The sequence below is a fragment of the Glandiceps talaboti genome, chromosome 11, assembly GCF_964340395.1.
Source record: "Glandiceps talaboti chromosome 11, keGlaTala1.1, whole genome shotgun sequence".
Classification (NCBI taxonomy): Eukaryota; Metazoa; Hemichordata; class Enteropneusta; family Spengelidae; genus Glandiceps; species Glandiceps talaboti.
Genome location: NC_135559.1, coordinates 19,896,228 through 19,915,649, shown reverse-complemented (window position 1 = coordinate 19,915,649; position 19,422 = coordinate 19,896,228). Strand labels below are relative to the sequence as shown.

The 19,422-nt window shown below is 36.0% G+C and overlaps 1 protein-coding gene across 1 annotated transcript in view; it reads left to right on the top strand.

Moving 5' to 3' along the window:
• Positions 1–15,836, top strand: part of LOC144442342 (SEC14-like protein 2) — a 25,199-nt gene extending 9,363 nt beyond the window's left edge. The window contains exons 2-12 of the mRNA XM_078131658.1: positions 962–1,031; positions 3,035–3,078; positions 4,731–4,793; positions 6,445–6,538; positions 7,492–7,589; positions 8,432–8,527; positions 9,693–9,837; positions 10,657–10,763; positions 12,426–12,571; positions 12,915–13,063; positions 13,841–15,836. Coding sequence (XP_077987784.1) covers positions 962–1,031; positions 3,035–3,078; positions 4,731–4,793; positions 6,445–6,538; positions 7,492–7,589; positions 8,432–8,527; positions 9,693–9,837; positions 10,657–10,763; positions 12,426–12,571; positions 12,915–13,063; positions 13,841–13,953 — 1,125 coding nt within the window. The 3' untranslated portion in view covers positions 13,954–15,836. The remainder of the gene's footprint in view (positions 1–961; positions 1,032–3,034; positions 3,079–4,730; positions 4,794–6,444; positions 6,539–7,491; positions 7,590–8,431; positions 8,528–9,692; positions 9,838–10,656; positions 10,764–12,425; positions 12,572–12,914; positions 13,064–13,840) is intronic.
• The last annotated feature ends 3,586 nt before the right edge of the window (positions 15,837–19,422 follow it).

Here is a 19,422-nt window from a genome sequence, read left to right as displayed (position 1 = left end):
GATGAACAATTAATTATCGGATGTGAATCGGAATCAGTCGTCATGTGGTTGTTACACGTGATTATAGACCCGATTAATCTAACAAGAACATGGCATGTGTAAAAAGAAGAACTGGCCCGTTGTCCTCTTTACATTTCTTTTATTTAGTGGAGACATGATGGTTAGAGTGGTCGGCTTGGAATCTGCACGTTGCAGGTTCGAGCCCCATCGCTGCCGTTTGTTTCTGAGTGACTAAAGTCCTTGGGCAAGATAGACCAGTAGACTGTTGAATTATCCAATTCTCAGTCGTCACTTGGGCAAATGAACATCATCACGATCAATCGCTGCATATTTAAAAACTCAATCTCATTCTATTCTATTTACTGAAGCTTACCTAATCGCCAAAACTCAAACCTTGCGTTAAGACGTAACTAAGAAAGGTTCGAGGACGTAATTTCATTATACGTAAACATGTTGAGGAAATCATTACAATGCAATTAATTCGTCTGACAATGCCGGAATAGGGAACTTGCAAACCTGCCATGTTGAATGTTGCATCATGGGAAATGTGATAATAAATACTACTAATATTGTTACTGTAAACGATACTTTTACATTGTTTGCAACCACGAATGGTCAGTTCATAGTTTACCCTGACTATTGTGGGAGGTTTTTTTATCGGTAGCTCCCGATTAGGTATTGCGATAACCACAGATAATCCCATAGTCCTTTGCGTCTGAGCATGCTCAGTCTGGATTGCAAGTTTCCTATTGTAATGTCATAGAAGACAATTGATTTTACTGTCACACAAGGCATGTATTGACATTAACATACTACTAGAATAGCTTTATTGATGTGTTATGCAAGTATTTTCACTTCAATAAAACACGTGTAAACTCAGCTAGTGTCACCTTGAGTTCTTTTAATATATAAAGTTAAATTCATTGCTTTGTGACTGATTCACATTTCCTTCCTTCCTCAGTTCAAGACGAATTGTTCCGATGTTCTTAAACCGCAACATGACGATTACTATTGTCTTCGCTGGCTTAGAGGTACGTAAAATTCTCGGTTTACTTTTAACACAGTAAATTTAACTTCACTTAATTAGGCTTCCTATATTTGTAATGAGTGACTGGCCTAAAATATCCGGTCTATAATATAGTGTCAGTTGAACGAAGGCAGCAAAAATTTGTCAACCCATGCCTATAAAGAAACATAATGTCATTGGTGTGTGGAATTTGCCACAATACATCTTAACAAAGTCTGTTGTGTTCCGGTCTTTTTTGACACTTGACACTGAAAAAACACAAACCACTTTTTGATAACAAGTACAGTGAATTTCACAATACCGTGCAGCTTTTCTGTTTGATACAACCATGCAGAAACCAATAAGAAACTGCATATCCCACACTTCAACAGCAAAATGTATGGCAATTTAGTCTAAATGAAATAAACCATGTAAATGTATTGCAACTCAATGCATACGTTCGGGCGCCGATGTTTTTCTTTGTATCGAACACCCAATGAAGGGCGTAAAATGTCCTTTGCTGTGTTCATTTGATGTCTGTATGGTGCCATGTGTAGTTCATTACATTCAGGCAAACTGTAGCAAGAAATTGTACTCATTCAATCTTGCTATCTTGTGTAGTGGCATGTCCAGTTTCTTATTACTAGTAGTACTAGTTTCTGCGTTGTTGTACGGTATTGAGAAATTTACTATACAGTTGGAGTTCACATTCCGACTTGGCAGGATTGTCATATGCTATGATAGCATATACTCATCCTGTATAGCTATAGGTCCATGTGTACACATATTAATCACTGTTGGAAGTAGTCGGAAGTAATTACATTTTCAAAGTGAGGCGAGAAATGAATATTTCGACACATTGATAAATATGTTATTTTTCACCTGTACTAATTAAGGGATGATCGCACTTTGTCGCACAAGCTCAATAAGTGAACTTCGTCCGTTTAGGGGCGAGAGGGACTGGCGTCAATGAGATTGCCGAACTTTCACGCCTTTAATGATAACAGGTTCTGTATTTACTACTGAGACTGATGTTAATGTGATGCACAATACTGGGTTTCTAGCAGTAATTTAATGTGTTTACCAGAATGTTTTTACATTTGCATCGATCGTAGTGGTGTGACTGCTACAATCTTCATCATGGATTACATCATATATAAACGTTTGATGTTTCACTTGTGAATGTTCGTTCAGGGGAAGGGAAGTTTTTTTTTGTCCTAAACAAACGAAGTTCGTTTATTGAGCTTGTGCGACATTGTGCGATCATCCCTAAGCAGTTCTTTGTAAAAAAAACTATGGAAACTATTGAAATAAGAGGTGCGAAAATATGGTAATAATATATATATATATCAGTCACCTGAAATGTTCGTAATATGAATAAATAATATGTAAACAAGTAAGAAACAACCACATTTTTCAACGTGGGACAATAAATTGTCGTTTTGACACATTCCATGCCAAGATTCCCCAGTACAAACGCTGTAGGTTCGAAATCATTTCCATATGAAAAGATACCTTACTTGAGGTGTGAACTGACTGTCAATCGGTGATTGCTCTGACAAATATCACTGTTTGCCCAGGTTTCAATCCCACGGGTTTGCGGGGGGTACAAACATTGTGATCTTTTGTTCCACTTGATCGGTAGTTTCTTTAGTCTCTGGGTGGTCATAAGTCATTAATTCGGAAACGCGGAATTTGTCCGCGTTCAGGGGATTAGCCTAGATCATGGAACTATAACTACTTCCATGCCTAGATACATGGTTTGTGCCGGCCAATCCCGTCATGTTCAACCTCAGACCACTAACTAGTGGTCTGAGATTCAACGAAATCTTGCATTGTCCGATACTGGTAATGGCCAAAGTGTCGTAAAAACCATCACAAACTAAATGAATTAGTTATAAATGTAATATGTGGCATTCAGACATGAACACATAACGAGATCAAAATCTTATGGTAAACAAACTTCCCAATGATAATGGTAGTACCCATACTTTGATCCAACTTTATAATACTTCTATCATATTTCAGCAAGGAGTTTTGATCTTGCGAAAGCCGAGGAAATGCTCAGAGCTGTAAGTATATCTTATTCAGATCACAATGAAAGAAAAATCTTAAGAAAAATAACTTTGGTGCCCCAGAACTGCCCATGTTGATTTGATAAGTGACATATTGGTCTCATCACCAAAACACCAGGAAATTACTATTAAAATCACGAACCTGAAACAAAACATCGTCTGGTTCGACAAAATTATTGATAACAGCGCCACATTGTATCGTTTGGCTCAACAAAAACTTTACCATGACTGATTTGAAGAGCAAAGTGGTAAAATGTAGCATTGTTACACGATGCAACTCATGAAGCAATTCGTCGCATGCGACGAGGCTAGCAACTGCGACGGAGCGCGTACACGAAGCAGCTAGTTACATGGTGAGTCGCACGAGCTAACTGTTGCACATGCGTTCTATATATAAAAGTTACAGGTCATAGAGGTCAAGTCTTCTAGCGGCAGGAATTTGGCAGAATCGCTATAAAATTACTAATATTTACCAATAAAATGACTGAAAATTTGTTGAGGTATCGATAGTAAACACATTCAATTCGAAGTTCGTTTAGGGCGATGTTGATCTTTCCGACGTCGCTACTTGCATTAAAGTTAGAAATAAAATGATATTCAGCGGAGATCAAGCATTCATAGACGTTGTATACTATTGATAAGTGGTAATTGTGTGATAAATCGAAATTATAACAAAAATACTTGCCGAAATAGAATATTCATACTAAAAACACGGCAGCCATAACATTGAACATCATCTGACATGTAGGTATATGGCAAAGGTTATTACTTGCGACGCGAGTGGTTACACGGTGCAACTCACGAAGCAACTCGAGAAGCAACTTGCGACGAGTCGCAAGGAAACCGACACACACCTTGCGACGTCGCAAGACCCTGCAACGGGGCGAGTACACGAGTACGCGGCAATTCGTCGCATTCGACGAATTGCATGGTGCGTTGCTAGTTAAGTTGCATCGTGTAACCGGGCCTTAAGATTTTTGTTGAGCCAGACGATAAAATGTAATGTTGGTAAGATTTCGTTGAGCCAGACGATAAAATGTAGCAGTGTTAGTAAGATTTTTGTTGAGCCAGAAGATGAAATGTAGCAGTGTTGGTAAGATTTTTGTTGAGCCTGATGATAAAATGTGTAGCAGTGTTGGTAAGATTTTTTGAGCCAGACGATAAAATGTAACACTGTTGGTGAGTTTTTTATTGTGCCAGACGATATAACGTACTATAGTAATGTTAGTAGTAAGATCTCTGTCGAGCCAAACGACATTTTGTGTCAGGTTTCGTGATTTTAATCCATTTGTAACAACCATGCCCTATTTTTTATGATAAGTACTTTAATTCCCACTGATTCGGCACCGTGCTCCATCATGTTATTTGTATCAGGTAAGCACGGCAGGATACCATTGAATTAAGATTCATTTAACCGTTCTCGAATTTTTGACATCGGTATGAATACTGTACACAAATGATAAAATCAATTGAATCATATCAATGTGTCGTGTTTAGAGTGGCCATAAGGATGATAAAACGTGGTAAAGTTGTTTTGTGAAGAAAAATCCAAAAATAAATATGCATCCATATATGGCCACTTTAAAGTTATCCTCAGTGTACATGACAACTAAACCTATGTTTTTATCTTCATCTTTAAAACGATATAGCACATGGAAGTCAGGGATAAATGGAAGTTGGATACAGTGATGGAAGACTTTGAAGACCCAGAGGTAAACCTTGAGAAATATTTTAAGCTACGATCAAGACACTGAATTATATTTCAAGAAGTTAACTTAGTACATGACATGACAAATAAAACATCCCCTGATTGAATTTTGTATGATGACGTGTAATAACAAATGTATGTCAGAAAACTAAATATAGATACACAATCAAAGCAATACAAGTCAGAACACGTACACGATGCAAATATCACAAAGTCACGTGCAATTAAAATGAAAGCAACAACAGCGGTGAATGGCAACTTAACAGTTAAAAAGTGTGTTTGGCTATTAAATGGTTCACACACATCACTTCCCCATATTCACCGACTCCAGTCGCGGATTTAATTTGGACAGACAGAACTGTTACAGCAACATGTAGTTGTGGATGGCTGACCTTTGTGAATTGACTATATTACATCAACAGGCTAAGATTTTATCACTAAATTCTATACATGTATTTTTAATGTTGATTACAGTACTTTAGAGACGATTTCAGAGATTTTTTAACCTGAAAACTGAAAACAATGTAGTAGTGGGGATATCGAGTTCTGATATATGTGAATGATCTTGGTGGTGGTGGTGGTGGTGGTGGTGGTGGTGTTGCTGTTGTTGTTGTTGTTGGCGGTGTTGGTGGTGGTGGTGATGATGATGATGATGATGATGATGATGATGATATTGATGATGTTGATGAAGAATCAATGGTAGTTGTGATGGTGATGAAAACTCGGTGGTGGTGATGATGATGGTGATAATTATGATGATGATTGTGATGGTGATGATGGTGGTAGTGATGATCATTATGTAATTGTTGATAAGGAAGGCGATGATGATGATGATAATGATGATGATGATGGTGGTGGTGGTGGGGGGGGGGTGAGAGGAAACAATATTTAAAACTTTTATTTGAAATGTAGAGAAAATAATATTAGAAATCCGTAAAATCGCGAGTACAAAATTGATTATTTGTCCTTTACCCTGTGGTTCAGCCAAGAAAAATGCGAGTGATCTTTTATTTTTGGGGGTGTTGTCACTAAGTCCCTAGAGGAAAAGTGGCAAGGCCACGCGTATTGTCTGGCTGGATGAAGAAAAATATCGGGTAATAATGAGATTAAACCTCCTCGAGCATAATTTACGAAAAATTGGAAAAAAAATAATGGTGATTTTAATATTTCGACTCATATTTTGAGTACCGGTGAAGTTGACATGGGTTATCGTGATGTAGAACGACCAGGGTATATAATCCATATTTTGTGTTCAAAGACAATAACTTGGATTGTGTATGGTATTATATTAAGAGGTCGATATACGATCCAACATGCAACGCATCCCATCCCGATATAAAATCACATCACATCACATCATATCACATCACATCAAGTCACGTCACATCACATCACATCACATTACATACAGCACATCACATCAAGTCACGTCACATCAAATCACATTTCAGTACGTCACGTCACGTCACGTCACATCACATCACATCACATCTCATCACATCACATCACACCACATCACAGCACAACACAGCACAACACAGCACACATATAACTAACACATTCCTGCCATATTCACCTATTTTCTGAACCAGCCTACTGATAGTGATGACTATCCGATTAGCATCAAATAATGTATCATTTTTCCTTATTTTCAGGTCCTAACGAAATATTTTCCAGGTGGTTTCGTTGGGCCAGATAAGGAGGGTTCCCCTGTATTCATTGATCCTATGGGTAACATCGACGCAAAAGGTAAATCTCTATTGAACTTCACCTTGATTTTTGTTTCAATGCGTACATTTTGAAAACTCCCCTGCCAAAGTTCAGTCAATCAATGGTGAAAACACATCGGAGAGTTTTACATTTGTACTCCGCATTATGAAAAACCGAACTGCACAATACGAAGTCACATATGGTTTGTATTTAATCAATACCCGACCTAAACTAAAGAAAAATACCACATCCGTTGTATCAAATGATTTATTTCGAAAACAAACTCTTACAGAAATGAATTACGTACTAAACTGGCACACGGCGGCAATATAGAAACAGCCCACGCCATGATTTACAAAATGCGACTGAATAAATTTTCACCGCCAGACAAACAATACTTTGATATTTTTATTCGTAATTTATTTCCTTTAGAAAACAAGATGGCACTGCTAAAATAATTGTATCAATTCATTTTGCCATCGATCAGCTTTAATTACTGATCTCTCCGTTCAAAATTTGTTTGAATTTTTACAAAAGGTTTGCAAAATTTAGTCAAATCGTTATTTTGTGAAATAGCTTAAACCTACACTAACTGCAACTTAGACATTTTTTTCATCACATAACCGAATGTAACTTCGCTAAAAATAGATCGATGTCATAAAAAAGAACACCGTGTCTGCTAATTAGTAATCAGTATTATCTGTAGATAGTGTAGTGGCAAGTTTAAATCTTGAGCGAAAGCTTGGTTTTCGATATGTCACCAAAAACTGTCTTGTTGTAACGATGTACGATGTCACAAGTTTGTTATTTTACCTTACTATACATTAAAAAATCCTTTCCAGTTGCAGCTAATTAATACAGCTGTAACAGGGGTTTGTATAATTAACCCTAGTACAAGTAATTTCAGTGTTAGAGTCTTGAGTGGCACGTTTATTATGTACTGAATTGTGGGGGGAAAGCCTTGGTTAAAATGCTGGTATTTTGATATCTAGGGTTGCTACGCTGTGTCAAGGCCAGAGATATACTGAAATCAAGAATGAAGTTCATGGAGAAATTTTATGACGAAGAGCTTCCAAAAAGGTCAGAAGAGGTAGGCCAACTGCAAATAAATATGAACTTTGGGAAACCAGAATTTACTGGTGGTTGTGTTTTCAACTGTTGCCACAAACTAATTTAAAGAGGTCGATTAGAGATATGTATATGCATCCATTATTGGACGAATTTAGAGACAATATGTGTATACATGTACATGCATGTCACATACAGATCGACAGAATAGTATTGGTGACCGATAATTTTAATGAAGATATTTCGCGTGATGCGTTGTGTTTGGTATGATGTATACGTAATTGCCAACATGGATATTTCACATTGCATGACCTTGTATTGTGGTTACGGGATGGAGATAGGGCTGGGTGTGGCGTGCTTACTCAATACTTCCTGTTACTGTACCCCACCTCTCTCTGATATGTATGTATGTATGTATGTATGTATGTATGTATGTATGTACGTATGTACGTATGTACGCATGTATGCATGTATGCATGTATGCATGTATGTATGTATGTATGTATGTATGTATGTATGTATGTATGTATGTATGTATGTACATGTTGTATGTATATATGTATGTATGTATGTATGTATGTATGTATGTATGTATGTACGTACGTACGTATGTACGTATGTATGTATGTATGTATGTATGTATGTATGTATGTATGTATGTATGTATGTATGTATGTGTGTGTGTGTGTGTGTATGTGTGTGTGTGCGTGCGTGTGTGCGTGTGTGTGTGGTGGGGAAAAAAGGAAGTATACAAATGGATTATTTTCAAAATGTAAATTGAAACATATCAGGACAATTGCACTCATTGAATCGTAATGATGTAAACGCTGACCTCGCCCTCTATATTAACTTGTAAATCTATAGGAAGGCAGGAGAATAGAAGGCATGGTATACGTGGCTGATCTGGACCACCTCGGTACAAGACACCTTTGGAAACCTGCAGTAGACCTCATTATACAGGTGGGTGTTATGTTGTCATGGTTACTGACCTTTGACTGATAAAGAAAAGATTTATGGAAGTGTACGAAAGACGGAACGTTACTAATTCGATTACAGAGTGACAGAACGTAGCTAAACATACACAGTACCTGGTTACTGTCAATACATATTAGCAAAGGAACATGTATTGACAGACAAAAGTCACCGACTGTTTTATGAACTATTGCACATGTCAGGTTTTGAAGATTGTTAAAGGACTGACCAACTACGACTGTTAAAATCTCTTAATCATTTAGCTGATTGGCCTATTAACGTGTCCCACTCATATTTAGTGATTTGTTTCTACTCATATACTAAATTATAGTACATGCCAAATGATTGGTTCGATTCATGCTAAATGATTGTGTTACATATTAATTAGCCAATCAAATGATTGATGTTTGAGTATTTTGACTGGGTGATGATTGATTGATTGATTGACTTAATAGGTTACTGATGACTAATTGGATGAGAACATTATTGTTCTATATACTGGTCATTAAAAGTTAATAATTATTGATGTATTAGCATACATGCCTGTTTTAAATATGACTGCATAGATTAATGCCCGAGTGATTATTTTCTGAACAAACGAATAGTTGAGAAATTAACATGAATGAAAGGATGATCGCGTGTTTTACTGATAAATTAACAGACTGATTGACTGCATCATCTATCCATCGATTGACTAAACCAAGTGATTGATTAAAATGACAGAAAGCATGACAGTATAGATTCAATAACTCTATGATTTAAAAGCAATGTGGTCATGTGGAAGAAGAGTGGGTATTTATTTTGGATTTTTAATTTATAAAAACAATTTTATCATGACTTGAAAATTCAATGTGAAACAATACATACCAAGTCCTTGTTTGTAACTCAAATTGTAAAACATTAAAAAATGTAAAATGTTTTGTTATTGTACGTACAATAACAAAGATTTTACAAATATTTCTGGTATTTTGCAGAGTACTGCAAGTTACAAACACAGATTTTATCGATGTTGTTTCACATTGATTTTCCAAGTAGGTATATGTATAAGCCATAATGCCATAATAAAATTGTTTCATGAATTAGAATTCCAAAATAATTATCCAATCCTCATCCATATATGGTGATATTTCCCTTTGTTTATTCTCTTCCTCAGTACTGCAAACTAGCCGAAGCTAATTATCCCGAGACAATGAAGTCCATTATTATAGTACGATCGCCAATGATATTTCCTGTGTGCTACAAGATACTTAAACCTTTTATAGATCCAGAAACTAGGAAGAAGATCAAAGTTTTAGGACGTAAGATTTTATTACTAAATTCTATACATGTATTTTTAATGTTGATTACAGTACGTTAGAGACTATTTCAGAGATTTTTCAACCTGAAAACTGAAAACAATGTAGTAGTGGGTATATCGAGTTCTGATATATGTGAATGATCTTGGTGTTGTTGTTGTTGTTGTTGTTGATGTTGTTGGTTATGATGATGTTGATGAAGATGCAATGGTAGTTGTGATGGTGATGAAAACTCGTTGGTGGTGGTGATGATGATGGTGATAATTATGGTGATGATTGTGATGGTGATGATGATGGTAGTGATGATCATTATGTAATTGTTGCTGATAAGGAAGGCGATGATGATGATGATGATGATGGTGGTGATGATGTGGTGATGATGATGAAGATGATGATGATGATGATGATGATGATGATGATGGTGATAATGATGATGATGGTAGTGATGGTGATCATTATGTTATTGCTGCTGATAAGGAAGGCGATGATAATGATGATGATGATGATGATGATGGTGATGATGGTAGTGATGGTGATCATTATGTTATTGTTGCTGATAAGGAAGGCGATGATGATGATGATGATGGTGATGACGATGGTGATGATGATAATGATGATGATGATGATGATGGTGATGATGATGATGACGATGATGATGATGATGATGGTGATGATGATGATGATGATGATGATGATGATGATGATGATGGTGATGGTGGTGGTGGTGGTCTTAATATCTCAATTAAGTAATATTGTATGTGGACAATTACAGAATAGTACTTTGGTTGACAACTCACATACAGATATCTGTTTCATATATAGACAACTTCAAAGATGAGATTTTGAAGGAGGTTCCTGCTGAAAGTCTTCCAGAGCACTGGGGTGGTACTATGAAGGATCCAGATGGAAACCCTATGTGCCCAAGCAAGGTAAAAATTGCATTTGTGCATTGCATTGTGGGTTTTGCATTTACAAAATTAAAACACATTCTCTCTCTCTCTCTCTCTCTCTCTCTCTCTCTCTCTCTCTCTCTCTCTCTCTCTCTCTCTCTCTCACACACACACACACACACACACAGACACACACACACACACGCGCGCGCTCAATATGCATCAGAAGAGATAGTATGTCATACTCGTAAAGTCCTTTAAAATATTGAAGATACTACTATATTAGTTTTTACTTAATACATTTCTTGAATGAATGAATGAATGAATGAATGAGTGGATGAATGAATGAATGAGTGGATGAATGAATGAATGAATGAATGAATGAATGAATGAATGAGTGGATGAATGGATGAATGAATGAATGAATGATTGAATGAATGAATAAATGAAATTTATTTCACCAGATAACAAAAATGATCTACAATTTCAAAGAAACATATGACACAAAATGAATACAAGAGAAATACAAATTCGAACAAAATACTAATTTATCTTGTAGTCGCTCTGCAGTTTTCCTTTAATGTTTGTCAGATAGTGTTTTCAAATTCTCTCAGTTATAGAAATATCGTAATAGAGTAGTGCTATTTGGAATTCATCACACGTACATACCTAATTTTAAATAGCCTTGATTTGTATTTGTATCTATGACACGTGTTTCTTTATTATATAACAATAAAACTAACAAGGTTATAATTATCAATCACCTATAAATTGTCTCAATATGTTCACAAAATGTAAAACAGCAAACAATAAATAACCAAACCAAACCAACCAACCAACAGACAAACAAACAAACAAACAAACAAACAAACAAACAAACAACAACCAACAAAACACCACAAAGGAGTCAGCATACTACATAAATATATTTTATGTTTAGAACGAAAACTGGCATAACTTGACGTAATATAACATTAATTTTGGTACACAATACTTTCACAAACTGTTTTTACATATTGTAACGTTGTATTGTATAGGTACATCACAACAAGGAGGTACTTACGCTATAATCATATTTTGATAACGGTACCAGCATAGTGGATAACAAAACTATTATTGGTACTAACCATACTATCTGCTGCAATACAAATACTTATTTACAGCAGCCGGATGATAGATTATTCAACAATAAATAAAGAGAAATGCCATGTATTGTAATGTACTATATTTACGGTACCAATAATATAATTATGAACATTCTGTAGCTACTTTACATAGTGGAATAATATTTGTATTACTAAATTGGTATATTAACTTTATCAAATTGACGTGTATTGAACAGTAAGTGTTTGTAAATTGGTGAGCAGTGCAATGACCTTTGTGTATATATAGCTTACATTATGTATCTATAACTCTGGAGCGAGGCCAGTTCTCAAGGGTCGGGTCAATATTTGCATAGATGACTGTTTTACCTGTTAGTACTGTTAATGTTTAATGTCTGTTTACGACCCCAAGCATTTCGAAAATTTCTATCTTTAGAACAATAACAAGGATGGATAAAACTCTCCCTGCTGTTGTAATTACAAGGATTTCCTGGCCTACGTCATAAATAATTTTTTTCCCATGACAGGGTTTACGTCATCGCTAGATTTACATGATAAAGCTTACGTCATAATTGTTATCGATGTCTTTTTATCACAGGTCTGTCTAGGTGGTGAAGTGCCAAAGTCGTATTATTCACAGGAAATTATCTGTCCAGAAGAAAAAAATTTAGTTGAAGTATCAGTAAAGTATGGTTCCAAACAGGATGTAAACCTTGATGTTGAATTTCCTGGTAGTATAATCAGGTAAGTTGTATCATCATCATCATCATCATCATCATCATCATCATCATCATCATCATCATCATCATCATCATCATCATCATCTTCATCATCACTACTACCACCACCACCACCACCACCACCACCACCACCATCACCACTACCGACATCAGTGTCAAAAACTGTGCGACCACCACTACCACCACCACCACCACCACCACCACCACCACCACCAAAACCAACCAACCAACCACCACCACCGCCACTACCACCACCACCACCACCACCACCACCACCGCCACTACCACCGCCACCAAAAGCAAACACTATCATTAATAAAGTAACTTTGAATGTTTTGTTCCGACAGATGGGTATTCAAGAGCGATGATAGTATGCAATTTGGCGTTTTCTATAAAAATAACAACGACAATGAAGAAGTTGTGATTCCACTGGAGAAGCATAATTCACACTTAGTCTTCGAGGATGGTAGCCTATCTTGTGAAAAAACTGGAAAGTGTAAGTCAATATCTATTAAAATATAAAAAAATGTGTTAAGTATCCATTATCTTGCCATTTATTTTGAACCAATAGTCACTTTTCGAAATCTGCATGTTTGAATATCGCACATATATACAATGTGTATAATTGTAAACGTGAAGCCATTTATACAAATTAAAAGGGAGAAAATCCAGATCTAAATGTTTTTAATTCATACAAAGAATTCCTTATGTTATTCATGTCAATGAACGGCAGTACCTGTGAGATCTGTAGCATTGCATCTACACAAACCATAACCGTGTCGGGCGTTATTTAGAGATGCCAGTCGTCTGAACGTCGGTTTATCGGTGGTGGACAATTAAAAGTGAATTATTTATGTCTGTGAAAGTTGGTCATATCCTAGATCCTGTACAACAATAGAACTTTTACAGATATAAACAAACTGATAAAAATGTTGCGTGCACTTACATCAGAGCCAAACACTGTTGCCTTGTACATATTGGTTTGATAATGTGATAAGGAGAAGATTTTCGACGCTTTCCGCATAGGCAGTTTTAATTACATTGTATCATTTAATTGATAGCATAACGTTCTGAACACATACATATCTAAATCACATCTGAAACGGTTGTAACTGACCACGGGTGGATCTAAAATCCGGATTGAACTTCAGAAATTCATATCTTCACATTTATAGGGTTGGTTGTATTTCAATGCACAAATAAAAAAATGAACACTATAATAATACTAGATGTGTGTGAATTTAAAATCTATATTAATTTTCTATCGTTGCAGATACGTTGAGATTCGATAACACTCACCATAAGTTCAGCAGTAATAACATCAAATACATCGTTGAAGTACTAGAACCTGAAAAATTGAATGGCGGCGTCCCAGCCAGTCCATAGGCCGATTGACCATAAGGACCACGATGCTATAAATGTATGTATGCAAGAGCAAAACATACGATGAATAACGAAGTACAAAGACAATATGAAATTGACTGGAAATGATCGACTAGCATGCTGCCAAGCAACAAAGGAGTGTTCTGTTTTTCCGCATTTTAAAACTTAAAAAAGTTGATTTTTGTAATCACTCTCCCCATCGATATAAATGAGACAATGAAGGGAGAGTTGCAAACATGGATTATACAAGAGATGATTGATTTACCTGATTTTATCTTTTACGGCTAAAATGGTATAGGCTTGGTGTTTCACTCATGTAACATGGCATTTATTATACACCCTCAGACAATGTATAATACATAAGAAACAATTACATAGGTGCCGTACACAGTGGGGATGTAGAAGTAGTCAAGTTAAAATGTTGATTATCAGTTATATACATTTGCAGCCATTAAAAAAATCAAGTCCATGTGTAATATTTTCATTAGAAGCCTGTTTTTACTGCACTGTGAAAGAATAGCAATGCTTATCAGTGTTCAATGTGATTGGGCAAAGGATCCTGTTGTGTTTGTTGCGTCTCTGTTATTGTTAGTCTAGAGTTGAAATATGTCTAGCCCTGTGTCAAAAACGTAATGTTCCATGAGTGAAACGCCAAGCCAGCATCGTTTTAGTTATAGTTTGAATGGGGTTCTATGTAAAACGTTACATGGAGTTATTATTCTGTGCATATTGTTTGTGTACATATATTATAGTAGTTATTAATTTATTCTAAATTAAGATACACGTCTTCCTCGGGATGACGACTTCTTCACCAGAGACGGAAATTAATCTCAGGATCATAAGGTGCCTTCTTTTACGTCTACTAATAGTGATGTAGAGCGAGTCATCATTTTCTGAATACTCTCCGCTTGGATAAAATTGCAACCTGAGGACTTTTGTCAAATTTGTAAACTCTTTAGTAGTTATAATTGCTTCTCTTACTAAACGTTTGATGTGTTTTCAGCAACATTTCGTCACTTCCGGTGGATGATTGAAAGGGTCGGAAAGTCGCAATTTCAATACAAAATATAAACATATGAAATGACTTATTTGCATTTAGCAGCGGGCACGCAATATTGTTGCATATACACACTGATTGTTCTCGAAAACGATAATAACTTGTAATGTAAGTTGCAGACTTTCCAACACCTCGCAAAAAACATCCCCACTTCAAAGATTTTGTCTTGAACAAATAAAGTTATGGCTATGAATACTTTGCTTTTGAATTCTTTCTTTGAATATTTTCTCTCCTTCCATGATTCCAAATTCATACTTAGGGTTATGTACGTTGTTGGGCACAACATTTTGTGAAGCTACAGTTCTATATTAAAAGTACCAACACATTTTTGCCGAAATACTATTAGCCTTAAAAAAGTTTAGGTAAGCATTAGTACGGCCTAAACAAATTGTGTGGTTCCGATTACGCTCAATTTTAGAATAGGTGGGGTAGGTAGAATTTTGATGTTTTCCGTTGTTTTCCATATGGTCTCTGTTTTATTGGTTTCTTCCCATCAGATATACAACCGCTGGAGATTGGAAGAACTGTTTTATATTGTCTTTTTAAGTTGATGTCAGCTATAAAAAAAAACTTTCCGCATCCACTATTTCTAGCGAGCGAGACTTCACAACTTTGGCGATTTTATTATTGTTCTCTCTCGAATAGGTAAAAAAAGAGTTTACCGTCGGTAGTGAAAAAATAGGAGGGGGTGGAGTAACTGGAACCAAACAATTTTTTGTAGGCCTAAGAAGGTACCCAGAACACCTTACCTTTAATTGTTGTTTGTGATAGGCTTCAAAGAACGCCTAGGATTTTAGTTGGACCCGCGGTTTTAATATAATCTCGAATAAATCCCTTTTACCTCATTTCGAAAAAAGAAGAAGAAACATGATATATGAACCTTCAATTCGACTGTTCTGTGTAATACTTCTTCTTCACGATCTTTTGATTAAAAACGATAATACATTATATAATTAACGATTAGTTTTGTGGTGCATTTTTTTCTGGCAGTTCAAACTCGTAAAATAATGACTGTCCATTTTTAAAAAACGATATCTGCTATAATTGATTGACAAAGATTGAATCAATATTGATATCTGCTTCCTTTGTTTTTCTTAAACCATACATAACTGTGAATAACAAATGAATGGTGCAAATTATGTCACACTATATATGTTGCTTTAGATCAGCTGTATGACAGTATAGAGATTTATCTGTGATATTTTCCAATCCTTTGAATCCGACATATTTCTGCTACTAGATACAACATTTTGCTCGTCGATAGAGGGCGGAGTTACTTTCTCACTCGAGAGGAGATAGGTGAGTTATCTAAAAGTATGAATCAGGAATAAAGTACTTCAGAGAGGTTTAGAAATGCGACGACCTTCACAATAATTCTAGTACATTCAACTTTGAAGATGAACACGTATTGAAAGTTTCTCATTTCGATAATTTTCTATTATAAAACTAAATTTCGTTTCACGATGGGTTTTTAACATTGTGTTGTGAAAAAGTAAGCGACGTACAATTTAATCAATTATGTTGGCCTATTACACAGAATTTAGGTACCTTTGACAATCCACACTGAAAGCGATGTTAGATGATGAAGTGTGTCCTTTATGATTAGCATTTATCCCAATGGAACCTCTATCATTTCAGATATTTAGAACATGCATAAACGCTTTTAAAAGATGTACAAGGTCATTTTGGCCCTCTAGGTCAAAACATTCTGGAATACAACATTAACCCCCTTTCGGTCACCCAGGTAAACGTCCATATAAACATACATATACACGTTTCCGAGCGTTCAATACAAAGTTAAAGGGAAGTGGTCTGGAACGTTTTCGAATTTTCCGCTATTTTAATTTAAAGTTATTTGTCAATCTTCATTAGGGTCGGGGTTACACAGTGACTCTAGAGGTATGTCGGGTAATCCGATCAGAAACACGCAGTTTTCTGACCAAGTATGTCACCAGTAATTCACCTTTAACATTGATAAGTTCGAGTTTTTGTCTATCACCGATACCAAACATCGTAAAACGGGATAAATATATTATGTTGTGTAGATATATAAATTGATGAGGTGAAAATGTTATTTTTGATCGACAAAAATATTATATGCACTTCTGACTTGATATTGTGCAGCCCATTGCAAGTTACTGTTCACTGGCAGTGTGTGATACGACAAGCAGAAACCAATAAGAAACGACACCTGTATATGTGACCCTTTAAGATAGCAAGATTGATTTACAAGCTCTCTCTATCTCTCCCTCCCCCTCTCCCCCTCCCCCCCTCTCTCTCTCTCTCTCTCTCTCTCTCTCTCTCTCTCTCTCTCTCTCTCTCTCTCTCTCTCTCTCTCTCTCTCTCTCTCTCTCTCATCAGTAAAAGATGTGCGGTCGATTTGTCATTTATTTGGTAAGTCACCTACTAAATCTGTAACAATTTCTTTCGCCTGTGACGTGCGTGATTCTGTATATGAATCGTAACTTGTGTGAAAGAGCCTCACACATGTAGATATTCTTCGCATCGAAGCGACGGGATTTACCTTGTAAGAATGAGAACATCATATTAGACCAATACATATAATGATGTAGGCAAAGATATAGAACAGGTACTTTTGTATTGACAAAATAGTACATGTATTGCCCCAGGACTATTTTGTATAAAAAACAAGCGATTTATATACATGTAGGGTTCCGTGACTGAAGACCGTTCATATTCTGAAATGTCATACGTTAATTTCAACATCGACATAATCGCAAAGATGAAAGAAAGTAAAAGCTACGTTGACACATGTTACGCAGGGCTTGGGGCGTAACTTCAGAGACAAAGCATGTTACACATATATATGATTTCGCTACTTTTTAAAAGGGCCCCGGCCAAGTAATAAGCGTGTAGTTAAGATCCGGGTGTACAATTGGTCTCACTCGGTATATTGATCGTTGAAAAGGAATGCATTCGCAGAATATAATAAATTGTCCCATTACTACAACCTGTATCGTTAATATGTCAATATAAATACACGTCGTGATCAAATAGAGCTCAAAATTGTCTGTCTCAATTATGCGTCGGCGGCTCGTGTGAAGGAGGCATGCAATCTATGAATATAACAAATGCAAATTTTACATTATTATATGCATTATGCTTACATGCCTTTAAGAAGTGTGAATAAATCGGTTTAAAATTACTTCCAGCGGTAAATATGTACAAAAACGGATTAAATCTTCGACTAGTTTCGCACAACAACGGGCTTTTAAGATTTCTTTTGACATTTTACCTGTTCCATATAGTAGCGAGTAATCGAGAGAGAGAGAGAGAGAGGGAGAGAGAGAGAGAGAGAGAGAGAGAGAGAGAGAGAGAGAGAGAGAGAGAGAGAGAGAGAGAGAGAGAGAGAGAGAGAGAGAGAGAGAGAGAGAGAGAGGGAGGGAAGAGTTGTATAATGATTGTAAGTGTCACAAGCTTACTTTATTAAAATTAATGTTTACTCAGGTAAAAAGGTAATAACACTTATTACAATATATATATATATATATATATATATATATATATATATATATATATATATATATATATATATATATATATATATATATATATATATATATATATATATTCCTCTCTGAGGTTTAATTTGGTTCAATTTGAGCAAAATGTTTCATGGCCCCCAGTTCAGACCATCAGAATTTCCATGCCCCTCCCTTCGAACCCCACAATTTGTTCATAGCCCCCAATTTCTCCCCAGGGGGGCGCGACGTAATTTGAGACCACAGCCTTATTCGCTTCTTTGTTTACATCGATTGCAATAGCGACCGATCGATTCATTGCAATCGATCACCAAACATCTGACGTACGAGAATTTGTGACGCACGATACAACAATGTACTAAATTACAATAGTAAGATTTTGGATTCTTTCTCCGATACTCATCTTGTTATTTACCACTCTCGTAATATATCAATATCACAAAAATGGAAGAATTCAGCTGTCCAATTGGTCCTCTCTAATTTTGTCCTTGACATCTCAATCATCAGACTATAAACCTAGAAATGTAATACATACCTATTTATCTTTGCTAATAACATTTCAGTTTGAAATTTAATACATTTAAGAAAATCGTTATCAATATAGAAGCTTTATCGTCCAACAAATGAAAACACACTGTGGAAAGGTTCGTTTTGACGACACGGAATTCCAACATATCTAGTAGACGACATAGCTACACACATACGCACAAACATACGCACGCACACACACACACACACACACATGCATACACACGCGCAATCTCTCTCTCTCACACCACCACCACCACCACCACCATCAGCACCACACCACACACACATACAGAAATAGATACCGTCTAACCATAAATAATGAAAGTGACTCTCAACCAATGGGTGAAACATTGAGAATAAATAAAAGCATCCTTTATATAA